The sequence below is a fragment of the Trichomycterus rosablanca genome, chromosome 6, assembly GCF_030014385.1.
Source record: "Trichomycterus rosablanca isolate fTriRos1 chromosome 6, fTriRos1.hap1, whole genome shotgun sequence".
Classification (NCBI taxonomy): domain Eukaryota; kingdom Metazoa; phylum Chordata; class Actinopteri; order Siluriformes; family Trichomycteridae; genus Trichomycterus; species Trichomycterus rosablanca.
This window is the reverse complement of record NC_085993.1, coordinates 41,089,938-41,109,102: the sequence shown is the minus strand read 5'-3', so window position 1 is coordinate 41,109,102 and position 19,165 is coordinate 41,089,938. Positions and strand designations below refer to the sequence as shown.

Genomic DNA, 19,165 nt, shown 5'->3' with positions numbered 1-19,165 from the left:
CTCATTCTCCATCTCCACACTCTCTCTTTTCCCTTTCTCATACAGTATATACAAACACTCACAGTATATCTCTCCCACCCACTCTCTGTCCAATAAGTTACAACGGCTTTAAAAAGTATTCAATCTCTAAAGGTTTTTCCCAGCCCCGGTTCTGGACTGCGTTGATTGGGGGGCAGTGAGAAAAATGGGAGGGGGGGGGGGGGAAGCAGCAGAAGCCGCTCGCCCTGTTACAGGTTCAGAGATAATAAAAAAAAAATAGCCGGCCCTGGTTTTTCCCCCACATAAAGAATTTTCAGAAAACTAATAATTAGGATACTAATTTAAGCTTTATTTAGAATATCATTTATGTATATACACTGACCAGGCATAACATTATGACCACTGACAGGTGAAGTGAGTAACACTGATTATCTCTTCATCACGGCACCTGTTAGTGGGTGGGATATATTAGGCAGCAAGTGAACATTTCATCCTCAAAGTTGATGTGTTAAAAGCAGGAAAAATGGGCAAGCGTAAAGATTTGAGTGAGTTTGGCAAGGGCCAAATTGGGATGGCTAGACGACTGGATAAGACTGGGTCTCCAAAACTACAGCTCTTGTGGGGTGTTCCCAGTCTGCAGTGGTCAGTATCTATCAAAAGTGGTCCAAGAAAGGAACAGTGGTAAACCGGCGACAGGGTCATGGGCGGCCAAGGCTCATTGATGCACGTGGGGAGTGAAGGCTGGCCTGTGTGGTCCGATCCAACAGACGAGCTACTGTAGCTCAAATTGCTGAAGAACTTAATGCTGGTACTGATAGAAAGGTGTCAGAATACACAGTGCATCACAGTTTGTTGCATATGGGGCGGCATAGCCACAGACCAGTCAGGGTGGTATTTTTATTAACATGTATTTCATTAGAGTGGCAGGGTGGCACAGGGGGTACCACTGTCACCTTACAGCAAGAAGGGCAAGGTGTGTCCCAACACTTTTGTGTTTGTTACTGTGCAGCACCTACTTCCATTTACTTTTTATTTTATTTTATTTTGTTTATACATTTTCTCCCATTTTTCACCGTTAGCGCATCCAATTGCCCGATTGCGTCATGCTTCCTCTCCACCAATGCCAATCCCTGCTCTGATTGAGGAGAACGAAGCTAACCCACTCCCCTTCCGACACGTGGGCATTATGCCGTATGCATCTTATCACCTACACTTTTGACGAGTACAGTGCAGCTCAGCGTTGTGTACAGAGAGACACACCCTGAGAGCACTCTTTTCTCATCTCTGTGCAGGCGCCATCAATCAGCCAGCAGAGGTCGTAATTGCACCAGTCATGAGAGAGAGACCCCATCCGGCTTAGTCCCACCCATATCTGAACAACAGGCCAATCGTTGTTCATGTGGCAGCTCATCCGAGCCGGCAGGCAGAGCTGAGATTCGATACGATGTATTCGAGATCCCAGCTCTGGTTCGAGCGTGTGTTTTTACCGCTGCGCCACCTGAGCAGCTACTTCCAAACTACCCCAGAAATGAAACGTGCATAGACTTTTAGCAATTGAGATGGGTTATCGAAGGTAGGCCCACGAGCATAACCTGAACCATGAGCATAACCTTTTTCACCAATCACACATCAGAAGGGGATTCTTGTGTCAGTGTGATGTGAAATGTGAAAATGTGAAATGATGCCACAAAAGTGAATGATCCATATCAGCATTTTAAAAGCATTTAATGATTTTGTGTTAGCACAGCAGTTTGACACTGAAGACTAGATAAAAGCACTATAATTCATGAAAGCTTAAAATCTTATATGTTTTGAGTTGTAAGGATATAAGATCATTGCCAGACAGAGTAGCGATGACAGTGATGTTATTGCCAGTAAACACTAGAATAAAACAGTGAGTGGATGTAAGAAGAGGCTTGTTTTCAGCTCCTCCTCTGTATCTCAGTCTTGACTCAGAAAACTTGAGAAAAAACATGTGACTGTGAGCTGGAGAAAAAAACCCTGCACGCTGAGCTAGATGCACTCTTGTTAGCATACCAAAGAGTACACTTAAATATGAACAGAATGTTCTTCAATTCAAACCCCGTCCCTCTGTAATTAGAGCCACTTCATCAAAGTGATCCAGTGCTTTAATATGCAGTGCTGTATCACAGCACTTCAGAATAAGTGGAATAACAAGAACTGTGTTTGTTGCCTTTTAATTGTCTTAGGTCTCCTTTTACAGTACTTGAGGGCAGTCGCCTCATCGAAAAGCTTCATGGGAAGGAAACACTCACTCTAAATTATGTGATGGGGTCATAATGTTCTGAAAGATTAAAATGGACCTACCTCTCAAGCTAATTGCAGAATGATTTACAGTATGTCCTAAAGTGTGTTGATTACTGGGTATTACTTGACATGAATGAGAATTGCTCACTTCACTTGACCTTCATTTTTTTCTATTTATTTATGGATTTTTCTCCTGATTTAGCATAGCCAATTTGTGTTCCGCTGTTGAGAATCCTGATTGTGTCCGAGGAGGGTATATTAGTTATTAATAACTGTGGCCCCTGTGTCTGTGTGGGCTTCCTTCCGGCAGCTCCGGTTTCCTCCCACAGTCCAAGGACATGCAAGTGAGGTCAACTGGAGATAGAAAATTGTCTGTGTAATTAGTGGTTTGTCTGGTGTCTGGTGCAAGAATGGCATGACTTTTGAACAGAAGAACACTATCCCCACTGACAAGCATAGAGGTCAGTGATGATGTGGGATGTTTTTCTGCTGCAGGAACTGGCAGTCTTGACTGTGTGACTGTCATCATGGATTCTCAGAAATACCCAGGCCATGTTCTGCTTTCTGTGGTGAAATTGAACTTTGATGATGATTGGACTTTTCAGCAAAACAGTGTTCCCAGGCACACATCCAAGCTAACAAAGTGTGGTTCAGAAATCAGTCCTGGTATATCCTGGAGTGTTCTCAGTCTCCAAATTTAAATCTCATAAGAAATCTTAGATGAAATTGAAGAAAGCAGTTGAAGCACAAAAGCCATCAAACCTGAGATGAAGGCTTTTGAAAGAAAAGAATGGATAAAGATTTCACAAGAGAGGGGTCAGAAACTAGTTAGCACTCCCGAAATCACTTTCCGATTGCAACTGTACATTTTTTATATTAGACAGTCACTGGATGGTACTATCTATCTATCTATCTATCTATCTATCTATCTATCTATCTATCTATCTATCCATCCATCCATCCATCCATCCATCCATCCATCCATCCATCCATCCATCCATCCATCCATCCATCCATCCATCCATCCATCCATCTTTATATATAAAAATGTATATATGTATGATTATACATACATATACATACATATATATATATATATACATACTGTATAACAAAATCCTAATTTCTCCAGGCTTGGGACTGGCACAGAGAGCCTACATGTCGAGGCATTTTCACGTGGCCCTCACTTGAACATTAGCCAATCATGTCAGTGTAGATGGCCAAATAGCCGATAGCACTGCTGAGATTTAAGGGTAGTAGGATTGCCTACCTCACTGTTGCTCCACCCGACCACCCTCACTGTATTTATAGTGGCTGCATAATGCTTACACGAGGCAAGGCAAGGCAAGTTTATTTATAAAGCACCTTTCATACACTGCGGTTATTCAAAGTGCTTAACAAATGAGAAAATACAAAAGAAATAATACATTTTAAAAATAATATAAATTAAATGCATTACTAAAGCAAAAATGAAAGAAAATATAAAATTAAAATGATAAAAATAACAGAATTATAAGTGAATAAGAATACACAGGAATAAGATGCTGGTGACCAGATAGAATAGGGAAGAGGAAAGTGCTCAGAAAGTCCCACAAGTTTCATGGTAAGCTTTTTTCCATTATTAACCTAGTTTTAAAAGCTTTATTAAAGTGTTTTTATATGTGAATATGTCACAAAGCGGGCATTTTACCCACCCATTCTTACTTTGTTTACTATCCACCCACTCTTTTGATGGAGATGCTAAGAACCTCCTAATCTTCTCACAAACAATGAACTGTACTCTGAGGAACAGCCTTAAAAAGCACAGAAGTAAAAAAAAAGCAACTAAATTGTTATTAAGGCACTAACTGATGTGATTATATACCATTACCTGTAATCTGTTACTTTACTTAGTTACATGGAAAGTAATCAGATTACAGTAATCCATTACAATCCAGCACTCCAGCACTGTTACCCTCAACACAGGTCCTAAGCAGTATGGAGTAGTGTCAAAATTACAACGTTAAGGTTAAACATCTATCAGTTAATAAATACATTATGCACAGTTAATGCCCTATCATAGAGACATGAAATGTCAGAGGTGTACTCTATTACGAACTCACCCTGTGTCAGGGGAGCAGACAAATGAAAAGTTTAAAAGCATTCGTGGGTTAAGTGCACGTAATGACTGACAATATCAAACATCTCCTCTAGCAGAACAATGCACACCCCTGCACACCCCAACACACTCCCTTAGCACCATTACATTGATTCCAGATGCCTCTCAGGGACACTCTAGTGCATTACTTTGAACTCAACAGCATTGCATTTTCCATTAACTAGATATGAAATATGATATCAAGCACTTTCATAGATCTAATAGACAAGCAAATGATACTGACTACCATACACCACTTCTTTAATTAAAATTAGAGCACTGGCACTTTGCTCTGCTTAATTTTAATATCCACAGGTTATTACAGGTTATTACACTATTAAAAGACACCGCTACACTCCTAAATTGTATGCAATAATGACTGACAACCTGTTCCACAGTTCAGTTTCAGAAGTAAATTTCACAATGATTTTCTCTGTTGAGCCACATGGTAGTAAAGTAAGGCAGCAAGTCGAGTCAAATCAAATGTATTTACATAGCGCTTTTTACTATATACGTTGCCTCAAAGCAACTTTACAGAATCCAGGACCAACAGACCAAAAACCCCTGTTGAGCAAGCCGAGGGCGACAGGAAGAAACCTTGAGAGGAACCAGACAAATACTCTACAGCTTCAGCCACCTAGGTTTGATCTTCGCCTTTGGTCACTGACTATTAGTTTAGAATGTTGGTATTCATATTTACAAACTACAATGAAGCTGATCAGTAGGGCTGGGTATCGCCACTAATTTCCTGGATCGATTCGATTCGATTCACAAGGTCCCGATCCGATTCGATTCGATTTCCGATTCGATTCGATTTCGATTCAACACAGTTAGGCATATTTGAGTAAAATTAACAGGTTTTGTTTAAATATGTAAAGATGTTCAGAGAACGAATGTGATAATTGTACAAAGAACACTCATTATTAAAAATATTTGTGTATTTTGTTTACATAAATAATTAATCCAAAACAGAAAACAGTAACATTCATTTTTTATTATTATTTTATATGTCTGACACACTACAACATTGTAAATGTAATGTAAACATACACCTGGCTGTTGAACAGCTTATGCCAAGTTTACACTACACGACTTTCTGATTTGCCGGGTCGCTGTACAGTTCACACTGCACGACTCACAGGTGATAGGGGGGTTTTACACTACACCATCTATCTCCAACTGGAATCACAGGCGAGCTTCTCTGGTCTCCAAAACTACGTTTTGTCACGAAAACAAACGTGAGAACTGATGAAAGGTTTAATGATACCACGTCCAAACATGCACATCAACAAGTAGCGAGAGATCAACGTTTGTGCGCTGATGTAGAAAACGGAGAAAAATAAAGGAATCTGAGTGGATTTGGCAACACGAGCAGCATGGATATTTTGTTTTGTAGAGAACAATCAGGTCAGAAATACTGTAAAACTCGCGTGCTGATGTATTCTGATAGAAACTATATTACGCCCCTGTACCACCTGTTTACAACCTCTCCCCTGTGTTTCCCCTCGCTGTTTCTCACATTGATTTAGAGCCGAGTTTTGATAGCAGAGCGAACACCGAGTTCCTCCCGAACCGGTAATCTACTACTTTAGCGCTGACCCGTCGCCAAGCGAAAATCAGGGCAAAAATCATGTAGTGTGAACTACACATAACTTGAGCTTCTGCCATGCTGAACTGATGTGCAGGTGAGATCTCGTTGCGCAAAAAAAACAGTGGCTGGTCACGCGAAATTAAAGGGGTAACAGATTTCCGTGTACACCGTAAAAAGAGGCGTATTTAAAAGATCGATCTCGCGTTTATATGAATCGATATCGGATCGTTCAAATAAAGATCGATTCGAATCGAAAAATCGATTTTATAAACCCACCCCTACTGATCAGAGAGTATTAAAAACTTTTCTTTCTACTTTTATCAGTTAAATAAAGATTCAAGAGAATGAACAAATACCAGATTCTTCTTTTTACTGCATTTTACAAAACGCCCCAACTTTTCTGGAAATGGGGTTTGTAGCTCCCTGTTTAGGGTAACAACAATGGTTCTGGTTAGAATGGTTCTTTTCTCAGATTTAGACTGACAAATGGCTTTTACAGGAGCATATACTATATCAGCATTACTATAATCATAGCTTATTATGAGTAAATCTGGTCATTTTGTATGAAAATCAAATTCTCTATTCTAAACATGAGCAGCAGTTTTTACTTTCAGCTCTATTGGGCCCAAAACATTTTAATGCTAAGCCAGGATTCTCCAATTGGCCTGGCCTATACACCGATCAACCCTAACATTAAAACCACCTCCTTGTTTCTACATTTACTGTCCATTTTTTTCAGCTCCACTTACCATATGGAAGCACTTTGTAGTTCTACAATTACTGATTGTAGTCCATCTGTTTCTCTGCATGCTTTGTTAGCCACCTTTCATGCTGTTCTTCAATGGTCAGGACTCTCCTAGGACCACTACAGAGTAGGTATTATTTGGGTGTTGGATCATTCTCAGCACTGCAGTGACACTGACATGGTGGTGGTGTGTTAGTGTGTGTTGTGCTGGTATGAGTGGATCAGACACAGCAACATCACTGTCACTGCTGGACTGAGAATAGTCCACCAACCCAACTGATCAAGGTCTAGAAGATGACCAACTCATAGAGCAGCAATAGAACTTTACATCTACAAGGTTGACCAACTAGGTAGGAGTGTTTAATAGAGTGGACAGTGAGTGGACACAGTATTTAAAAACTTTAGCAGCGCTGCTGTGTCTGATCCACTCATAGCAGCACAACACACACTAACACACCACCACCATGTCAGTGTCACTTCAGTGCTGAGAATGATCCACCACCTAAATAATACCTGCTCTGCGGTGGTCCTGTGGGGGTCCTGACCATTGAAGAACAGCATGAAAGGGGGATAACAAATAATGCAGAGAAACAGATGGACTACAGTCAGTAATTGTAGAATTTCAAAGTGCTTCTGTATGATAAGCAGAGCTGATAAAATAGACACAAGTGTAGAAACAAGGAGGTGGTTTTAATGTTATGGCTGATCGGTGTATATCCCCCTATATATTCAAATTATTGGTATCAGTATAATTTCTGTAAAAACTAAAAACTGTGCAGCACAGGTGTCTGGCCTGGACATCCCAGCCACTATGACAAACAATATACTATTATACTCATACAGGTGGGCAGCATTTCATTTCACTCAACTCGATCTACATTCTCCCCAAAGCAAAATAAGACCACATGACCAAGCTTACCTTTGCTGCCATAGATGAGCTTGGCTTCTCCAACAGATCCCAAAGTTTCATGCGCTTCTCTGTGCAGCATGTGTTGTCGAATTCCTCGCCCTCTCGTTCACGCATTGTCTCTGCCTCCCGCTTCAGTTCCTCGTTCATCTGCTCCTTCTTCTGATGATAACGTGCCTGGCAGCACGACTCCAGGTAGATCTCGTCGATGCCCCAGAAGTCAAGTTCCTGGCTGAATGAGAGAGCGCACATCTCCTCCATCATGTGCAGCTTACCCGTACGGTAAAAATTCAGGATAGACGTAAATGCACCAGGGTGCCTGTCAAAAAAGAACTCGTTGTCCTCTAGGTTGTAATCATCACACACCTCCATGATGGATTCGTGCGTGTTGCAGTCACGTAGCTTGCCTAGACGTGTGCGGGGCAGCCGATCCAGCGTCCTCCATAGCACCTCGTGAAGGAGGCCACCCACGTTTAGGCGTACGCGGCGTGAGCCCGCCTTGCTCCGGATTATCTCCACCGGCTCGGGTGGCACGGTGGCGTTGGTGCGAGCACCTGTTTTAATCATCTCCTTCGTGCTTTCTGCTTACCCAAAAGATAAACAGATGTAAGTGTCAAAAGGAACTACCGCCTTAATCTGTTCCTCTTCTCCTTCATTCTGCCAGCTGGAAAAAAGAAATAGAAAGTTATCTCAACCCCTTAAATCCTGCATGATTAAAACATTTTTAACTAATACATAAACAAATCTGGAGCCTAATCAGCCTGCAATGTTTCCAGTGCGTTAGACTTAGCTGCTTCTACGGTTACAATGAATGCTGCCTAATTAGATCAAATAGAAAAATATCAAAGAATAAATAGATTAAAGAATGGAAATTACAATAAGCCATTCAATTGCCATTTATTCAATGCAACCTACATTTATTACAAGGCACATCCAAGCAAATGTGGTCTTAAGGCCTTATGGGCCCAACAAAGACAGCTTGGCAGTCCAGTAGCTTAACCACTGACCCACAACTGCCAATGCCATGTGATATTTACTACAACCCTCAGATTCGATCACAATAAATGCAGTTACACCACCATCCTGGTTCTCCCTGTAGTACACCGATCAGCCATAACATTAAAACCTCCTTGTTCCTACACTTACTGTCCATTTTATCAGCTCCATTTACCATATAAAAGCACTTTGTAGTTCTACAATTACTGGCTGTGGTCCATCTGTTTCTTTGCATGCTTTGTTAGCCCCCTTTCATGCTGTTTTTCAATGGTCAGGACCCCCACAGGACCATTACAGAGCAGGTATTATTTGGGTGGTGGGTCATTCTCAGCACTGCAGGGACACTGACATGGTGGTGGTGTGTTAGTGTGTGTTGTGCTGGTATGAGTGGATCAGACACAGCAATGCTGATGGAGTTTTTAAACACCTCACTGTCCCTGCTGGACTGAGAATGGTCCACCAACCAAAGATATCCCCATCCAACACCGCCCCATGGGCAGCGTCCTGTGACCACTGATGAAGGTCTTGAAGATGACCAACTCAAACAGCAGCAATAGATGAGCGATCGTCTCTGACTTTACATCTACAAGGTGGACCAACTAGGTAGGAGTGTCTAATAGAGTGGACAGTGAGTGGACACAGTATTTAAAAACTCCAGCAGCGCTGCTGTGTCTGATCCACTCATACCAGCACAACACACACTAACACACCACCACCATGTCAGTGTCACTGCAGTGCTGAGAATGATCCAACACCCAAATAATACCTGCTCTGTGGTGGTCCTGGGAGTGTCCTGACCATTGAAGAACAGGGTGAAAGGGGGCTAACAAAGCATGCAGAGAAACAGATGGATTACAGTCAGTAATTGTAGATCTACAAAAAGTTTCTATATAAAATGGACAGTGAGTGTAGAAACAAAGAGGTGGTTTTAATGGTATGGCTGATCATGAATATGGCACAGCCATATTATCCTTGTAAAACAGTCATTTCTCTCCTAACTTGATGTAAGCTCTTAGCAGCAATAACTGCAACGTAACAATTTCTGTAATTTGATACTGGGCTTTTAAATTGGCTTAAAGGATTTGTGGCTTATTCTTATTTTTGCAAAACTGTTTTAAAAGAATCACATTGCTAGGAATTCAGGCATAAACTGCTTATCTTACCACAATAACTTTATATGGTTCAAGTCAGGAAGCCACTCAAGAACTATGTGTATTTATTAGTCATTCAGATCTGAACCTTTCTTTGCATTTTGAAATATTGTCCTGCTGTATAACCTAATTATGCTTTATTTTAGCTATTCGGGACAGAGAATCTTTCATTCATAGAGAGAGGAAATCATTAATATTGGTACCCCAACACTATTACGCTACTACACTCATGCTCGGGGCGGCACGGTGGCTCAGTGGGTAGCACTGTCGCCTCACAGCAAGAAGATCCTGGGTTCGATCCCCAGGTGGGGCGATCCGGGTCCTTTCTGTGTGGAGTTTGCATGTTCTCCCCGTGTCCGCGTGGGTTTCCTCCGGGTGCTCCGGTTTCCTCCCACAGTCCAAAGACATGCAAGTGAGGTTAATTGGAGACACTAAATTGTCCAAGACTGTGTTCGATATAACCTTGTGAACTGATTAACCTTGTGTAATGAGTAACTACCGTTTCTGTCATGAATGTAACCAAAGTGTAAAACATGACGTTAAAATCCTAATAAAAAAACAAACACTCATGCTCTTACTATGAAATGCTGTGTTTGCTTCAGACACATATTATTTGGTGTCCAAAATGTCTCAATTTGAATAGGTCTTTCCACAGAATGTTGATTAAAAAGAATTGGGAATCATCCATTTAAATGGATCAGCCACTAGTGGGTAAATTCACCATCATGTGGTTTGATGAAATCCTGGAGCATTAAAATGGCTTCGTAAACTTTTACATACTGTGTTTCAGCACTGTTTTTTATCTTATGGCATAGTGTTTCAGTAAAAAAAAAGTCAATCCTTAAATAAAACAAATAAATAGTCTTGTATGTACTTAATCTTGCTTTGTATTGTATGTTTTGTTTAATGGTATAAAATAATCCAGTGAGGTAGATATGCAATAACAAGGAACTGTTACTTTTTACACCTTTGTATGTTTAACACATTATTTTTCCATTCCGTGTATTAAGTATAGATTTCAGTTCAGGAACTAATAAAGCAAGAAAATCCCATAAAACAGAGGAAGGAGCTCACAGGCCATGTTCATTATCTTCTAATGAGAATGTCCCAATCCACCAGACAGAGAATCTCCCTTGAAATGATCGCTGTCCAGTGCTGAAACCAGAGAAACCATTTTCTTCTCTGCAATCTGTCTCCACTTATCTGGTGATAAAGGCAGTTTCCTAAAACTAGCCTTTAAAGGTGACTTTTAAAGTGACTCACTGTTTCAACTTGACATTTCAAGGTGTTCCTGTGTCCTGCTCATCCTCCCCTAAAGCGATCATGGCCTGTACTAGCACACATAAGCAGGTTATGTTTATAGTTCACTACAGATTAACTACTCTGCACTTTCGAACTGAAAGCTGCTCACTGCTTCGGGCTTTGTGTAGAGGTGCACAGTATGGAAAAGATGCTTTAAAGATAATTTAAACATAAAATATGAAAAGTTTACTAAATATTGCATAACTAAATATGGATATGTTGACAGTAGTCTGATATTTATGTTGTAATATCATTATAATATGTTGTTATAATATCACCTAGTGTATGCTAATATGTTGTAGTATATACCCAGATTTTCATAAATTTGTTATTTTTGTTTGTTTATTAGGATTTTAACATCATGTTGTTTCCACTTTTGGTTGCATTAATGACGGAACAGGTAGCTACAGATTACACACGATTCATCAGATCAGTTTAAGTTCAATGTCAAACAAGTTCATGGACAACTTTGTAACTCAAATTCACCTCACTTGCATGTCTTTAGACTGTGGGAGGAAACCGGAACTCCTGAAAGAAACCAACAAGGGCATGGGGATAACATGCAAACTTCACACAGAAAGGATCTGTGAATTTAACCCAAGACTTTTTTGCTGTGAGTCAAGAGTGCCACTGTAAATATTAATAAGACATTGTCCTTTACTGCATTTTCACAATCATAAGTCAAAAAGTAAATACATTGCAAAACCTGGCATTATGTAATAAAGAAAAATAGTGGATTGAATCTCTCAGACACACCTGTTGAGAATACGGAGGCTTATACATCGTCTCACTATCTGCTGTTTTATCTTAACACAGACAGTTCTCTGGATTTATTTACATCAGCACTGAGAAAGAACCCAGACCATATTGTGAAACAGGCTTACCACTTGTAGTTAAATGTAAGGTGCTCAATGTACATACACATAGGCCTACTGTGTATATTTGTGTATGGTGTGTGTACCTGTGAGGTGACTTACAGGGCTGGTGTTTGGTCTGAAAAGTTTAAGTACCACATTGCTAAAGTGATATCGTACTCAAGTATTAAATACTTTAAGTATTAAAGCCAATTCTGTCGCTCTGTATGTAAGACTGGTAGTGTTGTTAAGTATACATACAGTGTATCACAAAAGTGAGTACACCCCTCACATTTCTGCAAATATTTCATTATATCTTTTCATGGGACAACACTATAGACATGAAACTTGGATATAACTTAGAGTAGTCAGTGTACAACTTGTATAGCAGTGTAGATTTACTGTCTTCTGAAAATAACTTAACACACAGCCATTAATGTCTAAATGGCTGGCAACATAAGTGAGTACACCCCACAGTGAACATGTCCAAATTGTGCCCAAATGTGTCGTTGTCCCTCCCTGGTGTCATGTGTCAAGGTCCCAGGTGTAAATGGGGAGCAGGGCTGTTAAATTTGGTGTTTTGGGTACAATTCTCTCATACTGGCCACTGGATATTCAACATGGCACCTCATGGCAAAGAACTCTCTGAGGATGTGAGAAATAGAATTGTTGCTCTCCACAAAGATGGCCTGGGCTATAAGAAGATTGCTAACACCCTGAAACTGAGCTACAGCATGGTGGCCAAGGTCATACAGCGGTTTTCCAGGACAGGTTCCACTCGGAACAGGCTTCGCCAGGGTCGACCAAAGAAGTTGAGTCCACGTGTTCGGCGTCATATCCAGAGGTTGGCTTTAAAAAATAGACACATGAGTGCTGCCAGCATTGCTGCAGAGGTTGAAGACGTGGGAGGTCAGCCTGTCAGTGCTCAGACCATACGCCGCACACTGCATCAACTCGGTCTGCATGGTCGTCATCCCAGAAGGAAGCTGACGCACAAGAAAGCCAGCAAACAGTTTGCTAAAGACAAGCAGTCCAAGAACATGGATTACTGGAATGCCCTGTGGTCTGACGAGACCAAGATAAACTTGTTTGGCTCAGATGGTGTCCAGCATGTGTGGCGGCGCCCTGGTGAGAAGTACCAAGACAACTGTATCTTGCCTACAGTCAAGCATGGTGGTGGTAGCATCATGGTCTTGGGCTGCATGAGTGTTGCTGGCACTGGGGAGCTGCAGTTCATTGAGGGAAACATGAATTCCAACATGTACTGTGACATTCTGAAACAGAGCATGATCCCCTCCCTTCGAAAACTGGGCCTCATGGCAGTTTTCCAACAGGATAACGACCCCAAACACAACCTCCAAGATGACAACTGCCTTGCTGAGGAAGCTGAAGGTAAAGGTGATGGACTAAACCCAATTGAGCACCTGTGGCGCATCCTCAAGTGGAAGGTGGAGGAGTTCAAGGTGTCTAACATCCACCAGCTCCGTGATGTCATCATGGAGGAGTGGAAGAGGATTCCAGTAGCAACCTGTGCAGCTCTGGTGAATTCCATGCCCAGGAGGGTTAAGGCAGTGCCTGATAATAATGGTGGTCACACAAAATATTGACACTTTGGGCACAATTTGGACATGTTCACTGTGGGGTGTACTCACTTATGTTGCCAGCCATTTAGACATTAATGGCTGTGTGTTGAGTTATTTTCAGAAGACAGTAAATCTACACTGCTATACAAGTTGTACACTGACTACTCTAAGTTATATCCAAGTTTTATTTCTAAAGTGTTTTCCCATGAAAAGATATAATAAAATATTTGCAGAAATGTGAGGGGTGTACTCACTTTTGTGATACACTGTAAAACACTGCTAGAATTTTGCCCTACTTAAATATTATATCATGAAATTCCTTAAATGCTGCTGTTGCTTAAAGCTTTTAGACACTTTATTAGTATTTATTAACATTATATGAGTCTTACATGAACTCATTTGTGTAGTGGATAACAAGCAAAAAGAGTTACAGCTGGATGAGGCGTCTATTTGTTTTATTAAGTTATATTGAACGTTTCAATGTCGACGGTTAACGGACGAGTGCTAAACAAAATACCGTAACTATAAATGTTGCATAATATCAGTACAATTCATTAAAACAGCCTTAATATATTAAATATACTATAAACAAAACTATAAATAGACTAGATTCCACCCAATTATTTCACACACAGGATGTTGTGGAGAAACACTTTTTATACGGCCAGAATCAACTTCATGGCACCTAATATTGATAAAAAATAATAATTGTATTTACCACATTATTCATCCTCCTAATTATTGAGTTCTTTTCTTCCAGTTTAAGTGCCTGGTCTCAAAAATGTTTTTTGACTAAATGACCACAAATTCTCAAAACACACCTTTCCTATAAGAGTGGAGGCTGGTATAGCTGCAAATGAGGGACAGCTTTGTACATATGCACATGGTTTTGTAATGTGATTGTTATTTGTAATGTGAACTTATGATCAAGTGTCCATCCACATTTGGCACTTCCATAACACATTTCACCAGGTGATGTGCAATGCATGTTTTTCACTGGACATAGTGCATCTCAGCAGACCAGAAAATATTTGCTTTAAGTTGTCTATATAAGATGTCGAATGATATCAGTACAATTCATTAAAACAGCCTTAATATATTAAAAAGACTATAAACACAACACACACCCAATGCATATTCCCAATTATTTCACACACCTAGTTAAACAAGAAAAATAAGCCTGTGTAAATACTGTACCAGCTCACCGGTGTTTATTTTGGGACAGGAGAGGAAAATCTTCGGTCCGTGGGTAATACAGTAGATATCCAGGCAGTGCTGAGCTACTCCTCTCCTTTCCCTTTGGTTGTTTCCACGGCGTCGGTTCTTCCAAAACATGTTCCAGAGCATAAAGCACAGCCGTCCATTCTTTGTTCCATTTCTCTAATGAATGTTATAAACACTTAACATCAACTAACATCAACAAGTAGGCTGAGAGACACCACAAATCCGCGCGACCCACCTGCTAACGCTCGGGTTGTGTGCGCGCGCGCGCGTGCGAGTGTGTGTGTTTGACGGAGGCAGCTTCCGCTCCGTTACATCTGCAGAGGGGCGGAGGGCTCAGCAGCACACACACACACACACACACACACGGACACACACCCACACACCTACATACACACACACACACGCTATCTCTTCTCACTTACTCCCTCAAGTAACGTCTTTTACTATTTTTCATTCTCCTCTCTCACTTACTGTCTCTCTCACTGTTTTCCTCAGTAATTCTCCTCTCTCACTCACTAATTCACACTGTTTACTCTTTCTCTTTCTTTCACTCTTTTACTTTTTAGCATTCTCCTCTCTCACTGCTTTTCTTTGTAATTATCCTCACACACTAATTCACACTGTTTACTCTATCTCTCTCACTCTTTTACTTTCTAGCATTCTTCTCTCTCTTTTGGGCGGCACGGTGGCTTGTGGGTAGCACTGTCGCCTCACAACAAGAAAGTCCTGGGTTCGATCCCCAGGTGGGGCGGTCCGGGTCCTTTCTGTGCGGAGTTTGCATGTTCTCCCCGTGTCCCCGTTTCCTCCGGGTGCTCCGGTTTCCTCCCACAGTCCAAAAACATGCCACCAGGTTAATTGGAAACACTGAATTGTCCTATAGATACCTAGCCGCTAGATGCACAAACCAGTGCATTGTAGTGCCGGTCCCAAGCCCGGATAAAATAGGGAGGGTTGTGTCAGGAAGGGCATCCGGCGTAAAAATTGTGCCAAATCAATGCGGATCATGATCCGCCGAGAGCCGACCCTGCAACCGAACGGGACAAAGGCCGAGGAAAAGAAGAAGATTCTCCTCTCTCTTTTGCTTACTATCATTCTCCTCTCTCACTGTTTTTCTTTGTAATTATCCTCTCTCACTCACTAATTCACACACTGTTCACTCTATCTCTTTCACTCACCCTTACTTTCTAGCATTCTCCTCTCTTTTGCTTATTATCATTCTCCTCTCTCTTTTGCTCAGTCATTCTCCTCTCTCTTTTGCTTACTATCATTCTCCTTTCTCTTTTGCTTACTATCATTCTCCTCTCTCTTTTGCTCACTATCATTCTCCTCTCTCACTGTTTTTCTTTGTAATTATCCTCTCTCACTCACTAATTCACACACTGTTCACTCAATCTCTCACTCACTCTTACTTTTTAGCATTCTCCTCTCTTTTGCTCACTATCATTTTCCTCTCTCACTGTTTTTCTTTGTAATTCACTCTCACTCACTAATTCACACACTGTTCACTCGATCTCTCTCACTCACTCTTTTACTTTTAGCATTCTCCTCTCTTTTGCTCACTATCATTCTCCTCTCTCACTGTTTTTCTTTGTAATTTTCCTCTCACTCACTAATTCACACACTGTTCACTCTGTCTTTCTCTCACTCTTACTTTTTAGCATTCTCTCTCTTTTGCTTACTATCCTCTTTCACTGTTTTTCTTTGTAATTCTCCTCTCTCACTCACTAATTTACACACTGTTCACTCTATCTCTTTCTCTCACTCTTTTACTTTCTAGCATTCTCCTTTCTCTTTTGCTCACTATCATTTTCTTCTCATTCACTCCGATTCAATTCAGCTAAATTCAACAAGCTTTATTAGCATGACCTTATTCACTTAAGGTATTGCCAAAGCAGTATCAGACAAGAAACACAGAAATAAATCTAAAACAATTTTAATCACATTAAACATAACACTTAGAACATTAAGGAGAGCATTTACAACATTAAAATTAACATTAAGAACACTCAGAAAATAGTTTACAGACAGGGCAATTTGTCTTGAACTTGAACTCTTGTCTCTGTTGGTTCTTCTATTCTATTGGTTTACTTGGGTGTGTATGGTTCAGTACCTTGTTGCCACATTCAATGTCTATAAGCTTCAGTTAACACACCATGAGCATGTAAATATCCTTTATTTTTTTATTAATGTAAATATACTCTATTTTATTAGGCCCAGAATATTAAACCAGCCCCAAACCAAGATGCTTCCTTCTCCATTGAGGTATGTGCAGTACCTTTTACCTCCAAACATAAATAAGTTGAATCATTGCCTCATCTGTTAACACGATTGTTTTAGAGAACCAAAAATACATGTTGTGTTTTACATACTTGCAACTAGAGCAGTTTTTTTATGTGGTGTTTTCCATTAACACTATTTTTATCTTTATATATATATATACAGTGTATCACAAAAGTGAGTACACCCCTCACATTTCTGCAGATATTTAAGTATATCTTTTCATGGGACAACACTGACAAAATGACACTTTGACACAATGAAAAGTAGTCTGTGTGCAGCTTATATAACAGTGTAAATTTATTCTTCCCTCAAAATAACTCAATATACAGCCATTAATGTCTAAACCACCGGCAACAAAAGTGAGTACACCCCTTAGTGAAAGTTCCTGAAGTGTCAATATTTTGTGTGGCCACCATTATTTCCCAGAACTGCCTTAACTCTCCTGGGCATGGAGTTTACCAGAGCTTCACAGGTTGCCACTGGAATGCTTTTCCACTCCTCCATGACGACATCACGGAGCTGGCGGATATTCGAGACTTTGCGCTCCTCCACCTTCCGCTTGAGGATGCCCCAAAGATGTTCTATTGGGTTTAGGTCTGGAGACATGCTTGGCCAGTCCATCACCTTTACCCTCAGCCTCTTCAATAAAGCAGTGGTCGTCTTAGAGGTGTGTTTGGGGTCATTATCATGCTGGAACACTGCCCTGCGACCCAGTTTTCGGAGGGAGGGGATCATGCTCTGCTTCAGTATTTCACAGTACATATTGGAGTTCATGTGTCCCTCAATGAAATGTAACTCCCCAACACCTGCTGCACTCATGCAGCCCCAGACCATGGCATTCCCACCACCATGCTTGACTGTAGGCATGACACACTTATCTTTGTACTCCTCACCTGATTGCCGCCACACATGCTTGAGACCATCTGTACCAAACAAATTAATCTTGGTCTCATCAGACCATAGGACATGGTTCCAGTAATCCATGTCCTTTGTTGACATGTCTTCAGCAAACTGTTTGCGGGCTTTCTTGTGTAGAGACTTCAGAAGAGGCTTCCTTCTGGGGTGACAGCCATGCAGACCAATTTGATGTAGTGTGCGGCGTATGGTCTGAGCACTGAAAGGCTGACCCCCCACCTTTTCAATCTCTGCAGCAATGCTGACAGCACTCCTGCGCCTATCTTTCAAAGACAGCAGTTGGATGTGACGCTGAGCACGTGCACTCAGCTTCTTTGGACGACCAACGCGAGGTCTGTTCTGAGTGGACCCTGCTCTTTTAAAACGCTGGATGATCTTGGCCACTGTGCTGCAGCTCAGTTTCAGGGTGTTGGCAATCTTCTTGTATCCTTGGCCATCTTCATGTAGCGCAACAATTCGTCTTTTAAGATCCTCAGAGAGTTCTTTGCCATGAGGTGCCATGTTGGAACTTTCAGTGACCAGTATGAGAGAGTGTGAGAGCTGTACTACTAAATTGAACACACCTGCCCCCTATGCACACCTGAGACCTAGTAACACTAACAAATCACATGACGTTTTGGAGGGAAAATGACAAGCAGTGCTCAATTTGGACATTTAGGGGTGTAGTCTCTTAGGGGTGTACTCACTTTTGTTGCCGGTGGTTTAGACATTAATGGCTGTATATTGAGTTATTTTGAGGGAAGAATAAATTTACACTGTTATATAAGCTGCACACAGACTACTTTTCATTGTGTCAAAGTGTCATTTTGTCAGTGTTGTCCCATGAAAAGATATACTTAAATATATGCAGAAATGTGAGGGGTGTACTCACTTTTGTGATACACTGTATATATATATATATATATATATATATATATATATATATATATATATATATATAATGATAAAAATAGTTATGTAAAAACATAATATTGTTTTTATGCATTTTCTCCCCTTTTTCTTCCGACTTTTAGCGCGTCCAATTGCCCGATTGCATCATGCTTCCCCTCCACTAATGCCGGCTCCGATTGAGAAGATTTAATCATTTAGTCACAAAAAGATGAACTGACCAGGAAGTAGTGGTTATTGAATATAAATAAATATACCACTGCAAATAAAATAACACATCTGTATTATAAAATGTATATGTATATTACAATTAATTAATACAAAGTGATGTTTAAATGATGCAGG

At 40.8% G+C, this 19,165-nt stretch overlaps 1 protein-coding gene across 1 annotated transcript in view; it reads right to left on the bottom strand.

The window, feature by feature from the left end:
* LOC134316567 (potassium voltage-gated channel subfamily B member 1-like) overlaps nucleotides 1-11,789 on the bottom strand; it is a 90,644-nt gene extending 78,855 nt beyond the window's left edge. The window contains exons 1-2 of the mRNA XM_062996964.1: nucleotides 11,778-11,789; nucleotides 7,640-8,194 (exon numbers count right to left, since the gene is read on the bottom strand). Of these exons, the coding sequence (XP_062853034.1) occupies nucleotides 7,640-8,194; nucleotides 11,778-11,789 (567 nt within the window). The remainder of the gene's footprint in view (nucleotides 1-7,639; nucleotides 8,195-11,777) is intronic.
* Between the last annotated feature and the right edge of the window lie 7,376 nt (nucleotides 11,790-19,165).